Here is a 13,004-nt window from a genome sequence, read left to right on the forward strand (position 1 = left end):
TTAGCTACAATGTAATTAATTCATAAAAAATTGAGTGATGTGATGATTTATATGAGACGTTTGTGCTTGCTAAGAAACAAATTGTTTTAGATTTTAACATGGTCGTAACTAGACATAGGCACAACAAGCTATTGCCTAGGGCCCCAAATTTTGAGAGGCCTATTTTTTTAGTGTATATATATATATGTGTATTATGTATTATTATATTTTTACAAGAATTCATCTTATATGAGTTTCATCGTGTTATGGATCAAGCTAAAGAAATGGTAGGTAATAAAAGTAAGAAACATTTGCCTTTAAAATTACAAGACCTATTGCATTTGTTTAATGTAATAAACCTTTGACTATTTTAGAGTGGTTCTTTTGATATGGTATATCAAATTTTCATATTAGAGTGGTTCTTTTGATATGACATATCAACTTTTCATAATATTTTTCTTATAATTCCTAAAAGTCGGTGATTTTGATGTTTTTTTTGCTAAATATCATATATTATATTGATATCGTGAAAAGAAGTTACATTATAGGAGACTATTTTAAAATTCTCGCTTAGGGCCCCGTGAGATACAGGTATGGCCCTGGATTTTAGACATGTTCGTTGTGAGGTGAATAGAGCCGCTCATTATTTAACGAATTTTGTTGTATGGTTTGATGATGTAATAATCTAGAAGCAGTGATTTTCCCTTTTGGCTTATAAATATTGTTCATCATAATTTGGTATAATATGATTCCGTGATTTCTTTTTAAAAATACAAATAAAAATTGACCATTTATAATGAGGAAATCAAAAATTACAAGCTATATTAGATGGGACGGGGGAGGGATCAAGTTGAAATAAAATTTGTATATTTTGGTCCAGTTTTATTCTTATTCTTATAATAATAAAATTTGTGTATTTTTGGAGTGGCATTATTATTTGGGGTTAAAAGAGAGTTATTGGGAAATAGAGCCATAAACGCAGCTCAAAGCAGTTTTGTCGTCTACACTATATATGCAGTGTTTGATGTGTGTGTGGAAATGTAACGGTCATAAACCAGTGTGAATGATTACTCTAACCCAACCTTCGTTTATTTTAATTTACTCATTTTTCTTCTTTTTCTTGTTTTTTAGAGAATACTCTAAAATCTTTTTTTGAGTCAATAGTGCTCTAATGTGTTGAATGATTGGTTTGGATTGCTAAATTTTATGAAGTCTGAAAGTATTGTAAATTCGATTGTATTAGCGACAATCGTGTTTTGAAAGCCCCGAATTATATTTGTTGGGTCCGTTTTGTCAGTGAAATTCTTGATTTGGTAGTGTCACAAACTTAAAGACGATTTGGATAAGCAATTCTCATGTATTTTCTTGCTTACGTAATTGCTTTGGGTGTAACAAGTAGGGGTGTCTAAACGGGGTGCGGGTATCGGGTATACCCGACCCGTACCCGATACCCGAGCGGGTATCGGGTACCCGATACCCGCAATACACGGGAACCGGGTCGGGATCGGGACTGAGCATGTTAAAATCCGCGGGTATCGGGTATACCCGAATACCCGCATATATATTAATTTAATTTTAATTTTATTTTTTTATTAATTTGTAATGATAATAGATTAATAGTAATATATATGGAATATAGAATTTGAATTAAAGTTTCTTTCTCTACCACTTACCACTTACAAGTGAACTGACGTGAATTGGAATCAAATCCCTAAAGCTCTAAATCCTATCGGCCATGTTTATTTAATCAAGTTCTCAGTCTGCTTTCTTCAGCCTCTTCTTACTTCTTAGTGTCAATATGTCATGTTTATTTAATCCTTTCACGTTTCCACTATACAAATTACAACAATGGTAGAAAATTGAAAAAAAAAAAAAATAGGAAAAATTGCAAAAAAAATCGGGTAGGTGGGTACCCTAATACCCGGGGTCGGGTACCCGCATCGGGTATTAGGGTACCCGACAGAATGCAGCGGGTCGGGATCGGGTTTTGTCTTGGCTTCAAAATCGGGGTTGGGTACCCGCTAAAATCGGGTAGGGTACCCGACCCGCCCCGAATAGACACCCCTAGTAACAAGAATGTATGGTAGGTGGTTAGGAAGTTTATTTGTCGCTTCTATTTTGTCGATTTCAAATATAAAGATAAGGCGGTATTTGTACAGAACACGTGCCGTTAGTGCTAGGCATTGGTACAACGCCCGACAACTAAGGTGGTAACGAACTGTAGAATACTAATTAATGTGAATTGGATATTGTCTTTTTTCGAATCTAATTACGAGTGATATATCATATATTTATATATTTTTTTTATTAAAGGGATGCATAAATACTGAACTATCATATTTTTCTTAGTTAGATTTTCAAACTTTTTTTGGTTAGTTGGATAATTGAGATTTGCACTCAAATATGGGTAAATTTGATAGTTAATTTTTACTTGGTGTAATTGAGTCTAATTAAGAATGTGTGGTGATAATTCAAAGACTCAATTATAACATAGTGCATAGTTTGCTATCAAATTAAGTTAAAAGCAAATTTAAAAACTAAATAGTGACATAACCTAAAAGTTAAAGAGTTAGATTAATTTAAACAAAGAAAATTAGGATCTAATTATGGAACTTTTTAAAGTGACATCATAGATATATTTGTGATAAAAAGCATGGCAATTTTTTTGCAATTAATATGGACTCCATCCACCAACTTCTTAATTAATGCATGGGTGGCATCCTTGAAAATATGGCAAACGGTTTTTAAAACCCCTTTTAACTGCATTCACATTGAAATACTCTTCGTCCCAATTTTTAGTATCCATCTTTTTTTTGATATCTATCTATTTTTATTAAAAGTAGATAAGACTCTTGCTCTACTTTAATTATTTTAACACTCACATAAAGGTGAAACTCTTATTCCACTCACAACACACACAACCATTTTATTAAATTCGTGTCACGCTCAAATGAATACTAAAAGTTGGGATGAAGGGAGTACATTTCTAAATAATAAAGCTAAATGGCTGGCCATAAAGAAATATTTTAGTAAATATGACCGAAATAAAATACTAATAAATTAATAATTTTATTGAATCTTCAATTTTTTTTTTCATAATAATCCTTTTAACACAATTTTAAAAAGAGAATATGATTATTAGTTAAGGGCACAATAATCATAAAAAAGTTTATATTTTAAAAATGAATTAAATACTTACCAACATTAAATGAAGCGATTTTTATTTGAATCCGAATTATGACCAGTCATACTATGATAGAATAGCATCATTCATTACTAAATGAGTGGGGTTTTTAGCATTCCTTCTTTTCTTTTCTTTTTCTTGAAAGGGAAAATTGAACTTTAAGTCTTACTTTTAAAACAAGAGATTATCACTATTTGAATGCCCCCGAAAGAACGAGTTTTAACATTCATTGAGTCTAGATTAATTGTACAATTAACTATCAAGAAATATACCAATTGAATTTGATACCATGCAATTTAGAGCATTCGTAGTGGGAGGCACGCAGAGGCCAGAGCAGTGCACACCTAGCTCGGCCTCCCCCCCCCCCCCCCCTAATACCACGCCTTCAAGGCTCGTTTCGGGCTTAGAAAGAGAGAGAAATGGGCGCGTGCAGTGCATGACCCCAATAGAAAAATTGCTAGCATTAAAAAAACTGATTAGAATTTGCTGCAAGCCTGTGGAGATGGGGCTCACCAATACTAAGCTTGATGGCTCTCATGGAGGGGCCCGCCTGCGAGCCCAGTATGTTGGCTCGTAATTACTGATGCTCTTAAGTCAAAGTGACACGATAGTTATATAGGCCACTCACAAATGAAAAATCAGAATTAAATTACAAGATACACAATGAATTCAAAAATTACAAATTGTGAACATATATACGATGAATTATATGTGAAATATAGTGAATTTATATAAAAAATGGAATATTCGCTATCATTGGATTCAAACTCATAACCACGAATTCATTCAACAAAGTGACGAATACACCGTAGATCTTCACGATCTAAGGAATTGAAATGATTTATAACTTATATTTAAAAATTGATTTTAATTTTATCATCTCTCTATAATTAAATTACACATATATAAAAGTTAGAACTACACCAAAAAAGTGAAGAGGCATTGCCTTCTTTTATCTTTTGCATATTCCATTGTCCCACATCACTCCATGTTAGGTCAATATAAAGTAAAGATTCGTTTAAATAACTATTTTTGTACATTGCACGCATATATAGTCGTTTTCAAGTACCACCCAAACTCGAGAAACTCAATATTGGTGATCAAATAAAGTTTATAGGCATTTAGAAAAATCACCTAATTTGAATGTGACAACATAGGATATAATTATAGATATGTAATATAATTCAAAAAAAATTATAGATATGTGACAACTTTGGCACCTAACCTTTTGTTGCATTAATTCATCTAGCTAGAAAATTAAGTTTTGTGCCGCAACACGGTTTAGATGAATATTATATTTGACTAAACAATCATTAAATATTATTACCAATCCTAATGATTGATTAATCATGATTACCTGCATAAATCCACATGTTTTTATGCAACCAATAAAATTACAAATTGGAAGTCAAGAATTTTGTATGAGTAAATGGTTAAAGATTTGTTAGTTAATTATATGGATACCTTTTTCTGTCTTCAGCTTTGTCTATATCTTTGTGGCACCATTGACATTCAAATTAAATGTAGATGTCACAGATATATACTCATATTAAAAAAATATATTCAGCCAAAAAATGATGTTAATTGATTATTGTTAATTTTTATTATCTTATCTTGTAGTATTATATCATCAAATGTGACAATTTTGTGTTGTCTTCTGCATTATGTTTAATTTTCTGTTTTACTTATGTAAAATAAAGTTTGCAAATAAGCCAAATATTGATTAAGTGGCGTCAAAATAATTTTTTAATTGATTATATTAATTTTTTGTTTAGAATTCATTAGTAACAGAGTTACTCTTGATTATATCAGTATGCAACTTGACAAATAATAATTCACGATCGTATTTTCTAAATCTAATAATACCATATAAAATTGTAAAAGTCTGTGTTTTTGGTGCAAAAATTTAAAAATTGTATTGTAAATAAAAAATGAATAAAGTTGGTGTTGTTATATGCAGTTACATTTTTTTCAATTTTCCAAATTTACTGTTGGAATTTTGTTCCTTTGTTGAGGTTTTAATTGACGATGGACAGTAACCAAAATAGTTTATTCGAATACTAATATTTTAGTTTCATTTAAAGATGGACAATAAGATTTCATCTCCTCAACTCAAAAATAATAAGGATTTCATTTACTTTTATACTGGATCAAAAATAGCCCACTCGCCCATCCACCAAAAAAAAAGAAACCCATTTAGAAAAAGCCCAAATTATATAAAAAATGTACTCCCTCCGTCCTAAAGGAAATGTCCTCCTTCTTTTGGGCACGGTTATTAAGGATGCATAATCTGCCTAATCTAGTAGAATATTAAGGAAATTTCAGTTTCTACTAGATTAGGCAGCATATAAGATTCAATGACAGATTATGCATCATTTGAGTTTCTAATAGATTAGGCAGATTATGCATCCTTAATAACCGTGCCCAAAAGAATGAGGACATTTCCTTTGGGACGGAGGGAGTACTATAATTACACCCTCCGTCCCACGAATCTTCACACATTTCTAAATAAGGTAATAATTGTTACCTTCTCTCTCATACTTTATTACTTTTATTACATTCTCTTTCCTACTTTATTTCTTTTATACCTTATTAACTACACACTTAAAATACTAATCTACAGCTCCTTAATTCCCGTGCCAAAACCAAACGTGTCAAGATTCGTGAGACGGAGGAAGTATTTGGTAACGAATTTACTTTTTTTTTTTTGTAAAACAACAAATACATTTAAAGATCACGCCACGCTAGACTTCAGCATGAAACCTTTGAGTTCATATATTAATCACTCCACCATTAAACTAACGCACCCAACAAAATTATGTTTAAGTTTTTAACTATTTTAATATGCATTCTTGACATATAAATTGCTCATGATCTCAATCGTATTTTTTAAATCTAACAATATCGACGTACAAAATTGTAAAAAAGTTGTGTTTTCAGAGCCAATTTAAAAGTCGTGTTGTAAATTAGAAGACAGAGTAATGTTGGTGTTGTCATATGCAATTTCCTTTTTTATTCTTCTTTCTTTTTCATTTTTCCAAAATTCATAAAGGAATGGAGCTATTGGAAATTCCAATAGCATTTGGAAATTTGTTCATCACTTCGTCTATGGAGGTTTTGAATTTGAGGATGGAGAGTGAACATAATAGTACTCCTTATATCCCATCAAAATAGTCATATTTCATTTTTAAGTAAATTAAGAAAATATATTCAATAAATGCTCTATTTTGCCTTTATTTATTGCTCCACACACGATTTTCACAATTATTAATTATTTTGTTTAATAAAAGAACGTTTTAAAATAACTTAAAGTAAGAAAATGAACTATATTTTATGATATCCTAAAAAAGAATATAGGAGTAATTTAATAAGACGAAGGGAGTATATTCGAATAATATTTTAATTATATTTGGATTTCGTTTCCTCAGCTCAATAAGAAAACGGATTTCATTTCCACTTAACGAAATCGAAAAAAGCCCAAATTGTTGTAATAGAAAAGCCCAAATTTAATTTCCACAAATAGCCCTAACAATCTGGATAATCTCGGTTGACCCACTTATTAAATTCCTAAATTGACCCTTCTTCAAGATCCATCGTCAAATCCGTCGTCAATTTCAATTGGAAATCCATTGCAAAAACCCTAAAACCACCACTGGAAAACTCAACTCTTTTTGTATTTTTCTGCGCTCTCAAATTGTTTAAAAAAAACGAAAATTCCAAATTCCATGAAATTATAGATACAATTTCCATACATATACGTACAGATTCTGTATCTATACGGCATGGCGCCGATCGGGTTTCTGGCGAAGTCGCGGCCTTACATCCAGCGGCAGAACCTCAAATTCATCTCCACATTTGTTCACCTCCAAGCGGAGCCGCAGCTGGCGGAGCCGCCGGCGTCGATTCCGCCGCCGCTCCCGCCGAACCCCGCCTCCGGCAGTCCGCGCTACAGTGAGAACTGGCGGAATCCGTCCGCCGCTCTGGCGGGAGACGGCGCGCTCGTCCCCGTCGGATTAGGGTTTTTGCAGCAGAATCAGGCATCGCGAATGCAGGTGTTCGCTCAATCGCTTGATGCGGAGAGTCTGATTAATCAGTTCGCGGATTGGATGACGACGCAGCGCTGGGACGACATGAAGCAGCTCTTTGAGTCGTGGATTAGGTCGTTGGATAGGAGTGGGAAGCCCAATACGCCTGATGTTAATCTTTATAATCATTATTTGCGTGCGAATGTGATGAGTGGGGCATCTACCGAGGAATTGCTTGGTGTTTTGGCGCAGATGGAAGATTACGGGATCGCGCCAAATTCTGCTTCGTTTAATCTTGTGCTCAAGGCAATGCAGAGGAGTGGTGACATGCTCGCTGCTGAGAAATTGATTGAAAGGTTGGATTTTTATCTGTAAATTCTGTACTGGTGTAAAATTGTTACGCAGCTTCAGCTTCTGATATGTTATTAATAGGTTATATTGCAGAACCTCCATGAAATATATGTTAATTTGTTGGTAAATTCTGCGAAGGAGAAAATTTGTTGTAGGGCGTTTGCTACGATATTTAGAGGTTCTTGCAGAATTACCATGGAATGTATGTTACTAATCATGGGTATGAGAAGAGGTCGACCAGTTACTATCTTTTTATCAGAATAGACTGAATAGTCAATTATTTTACGGTTTTTACCCTTGCAGCAACAGGCTCTGTAGCAGTTCTGTTGTACTTGTTATAGCTTTAATTTTGGTGCTTGATGCTTTTGTGTTTGTCTACCTTGATGTTCTGTTGTGCCTCTGAGATAATTTTATATACAAGCAGTCAAGCACACAGTTGTTGTGTTCTCCTTTTCTCGGATCTAGCCATAGTTTGACGCTGTGGGTAGAGGGAATGAATAGAGGTGTGTGTGGATTGATGGACGTATAACCTGCAGGCTGATAAAAAATTAGTAACTTTGAGAGTTCACTGGACTGGTAAAGTTGCTTTTGAATGCTGACTTGCAAGAGGAGCACTTATTGATTTCTTTTATGATACTTTTGGCTAGTTCTTTGATTTGGGAATCTTTTACAAGCATCAATTGGCTGTTCACAGAGAGAGTTTGGACAAAGATTAATTGTTGTGGTGTAGATCATGTTTCATTGTTAGTTAAAGAGCAGAACCAACTGAACATATACATGTTTGCTGGTCGGTGAAGAGCTATTGAATATCTTCTTCCTAGGATTTTGTTTTCCCTTGATAAGGAATAGGCTTCTGAAATTTAAGTAAACCACAATACTATTTACACCAAAAATATTTAATGTTTCCAAGTTACAGCATAGTTCGGCACTAAACCATCAATATAAATCACTGTTGTGAAAAGGGCACGGTTCGGCCGCCTTGAGGCGAGGCGGTGGAAAAACCACACTGTTTTTTTGTGAGAGGCGGTCGCCTCAAAACTGTTAGTACTCGAAGCAGTGCTGAAGCGGTGCGAATGAATCGACTTCTTTTATGGCTTTAATTACAAAAGCTCATGTTATTATTATATGTTAAATCTTAAACTAACTAATTAGAAGTATAAATTAAAATAAATCTGCATGTTTGTGTTGCTCTGCTTGTTCAAAGTCAGAAAAGATCGAACTTTCTAATCTGTCCCATTCTGTCATCGACTCAGCTACTCTACTCTCCCGATAGCCACACTCACTCATCTTTCTCAACTTATACACATTGACGCATTGTTATTTTAAATTTATAAATCCATAATTTTTTTTATTGTTATATGTTATTTTATATTTTGTATAATTATATGATTTTTTTGTCTTCGTTGTGAGGCTTACCGCCTCGCCGAGCCGAGCCAAAATGCCTCAGTTCCGCCTTAAGATTTTTACAACAGATACAAATACATCGTATAAGTATAGTTTAATCTGATGTCTTTACACTTTCTTTTCTGTTACTCTACTTGGTCTGAGGAGCTTGAGGATAATTTTATTGTCACAAACTATTTGCTGGAATGTGAAGAATTGTAGCGACTTAAATAGTCATGGATGCACCTTAGAACTTTTGTACTGTAGTTTTGTTTCTTATCTCCCCTCCCCCCTAAAAAAATGAAAAAGAGAGAGAAGACGAAGAAGTTTGAGGCATTAACATTCAGAACATTTTATGTCCCCTGTACAATTGAGTTTTGTTCCATGAGCTTTGAAACTATTATTGTATTTTAGTCCTTTATAGGAAACTGTAATCGCGTAGGGGTGATGGCTATTTTGCCTTTATAATTAGCCCTTTCAAGGTTTGAGAAAGTTGTTCTCTCTATGAATAGATTATTATCAAATTAAAAGCTGACATCCTAATATGAGCTTAGTCTTTCCGTCTTGAGTATGCTGAGTTGAATGATTAAAGATAAAGCACTCTCTCTATGTTCAGTCAGGGGTTGCTGATGCTTTATGTTTCTTATGAGAATTCAATTTTCAAATGAGAAGTTAGATGGCGAAGATAGACTTGGTATTGATATATGATGTGTCAGGGAATTTGATTTTTGGGTTAACTGAAAGGCGCCTGTATAGTTTTAAACTATTTTATCACCCAGATTTGAGTTTATGCAGATCATTTTCCTAGTTCTGTAGTTAGTTACACAATTTACTATTTGATGGTTAACTCTTTACTTTGTTGTCGTCAGGATGCTTGAGACCGGAAAAATACATAAGGAATCTTTGCCTGATAACGAATCATTTGATTTAGTTATTGAGATGCTACTCTCAAAAAACCACATTGATTCTGCCCTGAAGTACGTAGATCTAACATTGAAATCTGGGTATATGTTATCTATGAAAGCATTCATGAATTGTGTGCAACGTTGTGTTACTAATGGGAGGCTGGATACATTGGTCTCAATTATTGAGAGATGCAAGGTGCACACTTTTGCTGGCTATTTGACCTTTGATATGATGTAGAGCTCTTTCATGTACTTCGACTACTGACTGTTGTTTTATGGATGACATCAGAAAATGGATCAAAACAAATCCTTGTGTCCTCCTTGGCGCATATGCACTTATATTGCTGATGTCGCAATGCAATCAGATAACAGTGTGCTCGTTTATTATGCTTTTGAGTTCATGGCCAAATGGATTGCACGAGGGGAGGTTGCAAGGCCTCCTGTTTTTCTTTCTGTAGAAGAAGGATTAGTTGTGACAGCCCTAGGCACTGCTGGTAGAACTTACAATTCTGCACTCCTGGATGGTGCATGGGCTGTCCTTAAGCGTTCATTACGCCAAACTAGCCTTCCCATTCCTGAAACATACCTGGCGAAAATATATGGACTTGCTAATTTAGGGAACCTGCCAAAGGCTTTTGGTACTCTTCGTGAATTTGAGGCAGCATATGGAAATGCTGATCGTGAAGACGTAGAGGACCTGTTCTCTCCTTTTCATTCTTTAAAACCTCTGGTTATGGCATGCTGCAGAGATGGATTTTCGAGTTTAGATTCAGTAAGTTTTTTATCCAACTGCTTTACAGTTGATCTTATAATGTGTGAAAATGGTGAAATTCCTGTGCTTTGCGATGATGCTTCCTTTGATTTGATAGTAGATATTGATCTTTACATGATAATGCTCACACAAGTAATTTCCTTATGTGTTGCCTCGTTGAAGTGTATAATGCTGCCGTTGCAATCTTGTGGTTAATTGTATTTTTGAAGTGTTTTCTCAGGTTTATTATCAGCTGGAGAATTTAAGTAAAGCTGACCCTCCATACAAGTCTGTTACTGCTCTCAATTGTATTGTTCTTGGCTGTGCAAATATATGGGATGTTGATCGTGCCTACCAGACATTTACTGCCATTGAGATGTCTTTCGGACTGACCCCAGACATTCATTCATACAATGCCCTGATTTGTGCTTTTGGGAAGCTTGGCAAGGTAACTCAATGTCATATCTATCCCTAGGTTCCTCTTCTTTCTTTCCCTTTCTGCAGCTTTTCCGTTTATGCAACATAAGTATCTGTCTTCGAAATATGCAATCAATTAATATTCCCGAAACATATATCCTGAATCTCATAGTTTTCTTGCTCGAAGCTATGAAGTTTAATGTTCACATAGGTCATAGGCATATCAAAAAATGCTTCTGTATGCTGGTCCTTCTATATGCTTCTTCAAGTCTAAGGCTAGGTTACTGATTAAAACCATATAGGCATAACTATCCATGTATGGAACTGCTTAGTTAGTGACTAACAAAAGAGCTTCCTAAAATGTGGATGGTTTCTTAGTGAATGTATTTCAATATAACAAATGTGCATGTCTTTTTTCTTGCGCGCTTCTGCTGTATAATAGAAGAACTTTTTATGTGGCAGAGAGATGAAGCTGTAAAAGTATTTGAGCACTTTGTTGGACAAGGTGTGAAACCAAATGCTACTACGTATTCACTGCTTGTTGATGCTCATCTTGTTAAGCGGGATCCAAAAGCTGCGCTCTCTATTGTGGATGAAATGGTATTTTCACGTGCCGTCTTATTAAAGTTTATTCTGTTTCAGCATTAAGTTTGTCAGTTTTCTGGCTTATCAGTCTGGCTGAACCTGAAATTGGGCTTCTTGAGCAGGTCATTGCAGGGTATGAGCCATGCAAGGATATACTAAAAAAGGTCCGAAGGCGTTGTGTCCGAGAGATGGATTATGAATCTGACGACAAGGTGGCAGCCTTTGCAAAACAGCTCAACATTAGAATGGGAAATGAGATGCGCAGAAATACACTCTTTAATCTTCAATACAGAGAGAACGCGTAACTGTGAGTATTCAAGTACTATAAACACATTTCATCTAACTGCTGTTAAGTTAAGCCTAATACTATGGTCATTCTTTCAGTAAAAACTGAGGTCTATTTCTTGTTTCAAGAATCGGATCGGAACACACTATTTCATGCGTAATATGGTGTGTTCTATGTTTTGCAGTCTGTCGAATTTTAACTCGTGCTGTTACATGCTCACAATATCTTTTTCAATGCCCGAGCAGGATAAATGGCAGCAATGTAGCTTTTTTCATGCTATTAGTCATGTCTCTTGACCCCATATCTGGAAAAAAGCTTCGGAGGGTCAATTGTTAACTCTGAGACATCGTGATGATGGTACTCGACTGCTTATCAGAAATAAATAAAGAATCCGGTGTAGCTTTACATTTTTGGTTGATTTAATCACTTTAGCTTCATCACATGTCCTACTGCAGATTATGATTTCATTTTCTGCTTCGATTTTCAGTAGGTTTCTTGTGTACCTTGTATTCTGGTTCTGGAGATATTAGAGATACGGAGCGTATCATTCGTTATTGATTTTGAGTTAAGAAATGGTACAGCTTCCACCACATTTGCTAAGGTGGTTTGTGGCCTTGCTCTTATTTTGGATCTGGTTGTATTTATTATTAATATTTTTGATCTTCAGTTTCCAGCTTCAGAAACCTGAGTTATTTCAACTTATGATTTAGGGAAAGTGGTAGCAAATTTTGTGGAAATTGTTAGGATGCCTGTGCTGGAGTGGCCTTCTGTGAAATTGACATTCATTAAACACTTCTTGTTGTATGCTTTTCCTCTTTTCTCTTCTCATTTATTTATTTATTTATTTTGTTAAGTTGGGATTTGATGTAAGAGCTTAACCAGATTGTCAAGGCAGGAATCTGGAATCAGAACAGTGATGTTACACAAAAATATTATTGTTTGTAAAAGAGGAGTTTTCTCCCTTCATTTTTTTATCTCTCTTCTCCCATCAATTTTTTCCATTTGTTTCTCTCTTTTTTTTTTTAATAATTTTAATTCTTTTCTAAATATCGTTAAATTTGATTTATGAAGAAATATTCAATATGCATGTTAAGTTGAAGTTCATAACAAGATCTTTAATAGTCCCTAAGGGGACACC

The 13,004-nt window shown here is 34.5% G+C and overlaps 1 protein-coding gene across 3 annotated transcripts; it reads left to right on the forward strand.

Annotated features, from left to right (window-relative positions):
- Nucleotides 1-6,715: 6,715 nt before the first annotated feature.
- On the forward strand, nt 6,716-12,549 carry LOC131025149 (pentatricopeptide repeat-containing protein At1g26460, mitochondrial). 3 transcript variants are annotated; one of them, XR_009102094.1, is made up of 8 exons: nt 6,756-7,544; nt 9,792-10,023; nt 10,117-10,599; nt 10,820-11,026; nt 11,458-11,595; nt 11,703-11,887; nt 11,965-12,030; nt 12,112-12,549. XR_009102094.1 is itself a non-coding variant. In XM_057954774.1 (7 exons), the coding sequence occupies exons 1-6, from the start codon at nt 6,946-6,948 to the stop codon at nt 11,883-11,885; spliced, it is 1,842 nt and encodes a 613-aa protein (XP_057810757.1). In that variant the 5' UTR covers nt 6,716-6,945; the 3' UTR covers nt 11,886-11,887; nt 12,112-12,549. The 3 variants fall into 3 exon arrangements, 2 of the variants coding, with proteins under 2 accessions (XP_057810757.1, XP_057810756.1); XM_057954774.1 differs by lacking the exon at nt 11,965-12,030 and having other exon boundaries at nt 6,716-7,544; XM_057954773.1 differs by lacking the exon at nt 11,965-12,030 and having other exon boundaries at nt 12,051-12,549.
- Nucleotides 12,550-13,004: the final 455 nt, after the last annotated feature.

This window comes from Salvia miltiorrhiza, chromosome 5 (genome assembly GCF_028751815.1).
Source record: "Salvia miltiorrhiza cultivar Shanhuang (shh) chromosome 5, IMPLAD_Smil_shh, whole genome shotgun sequence".
NCBI classification, from domain to species: domain Eukaryota; kingdom Viridiplantae; phylum Streptophyta; class Magnoliopsida; order Lamiales; family Lamiaceae; genus Salvia; species Salvia miltiorrhiza.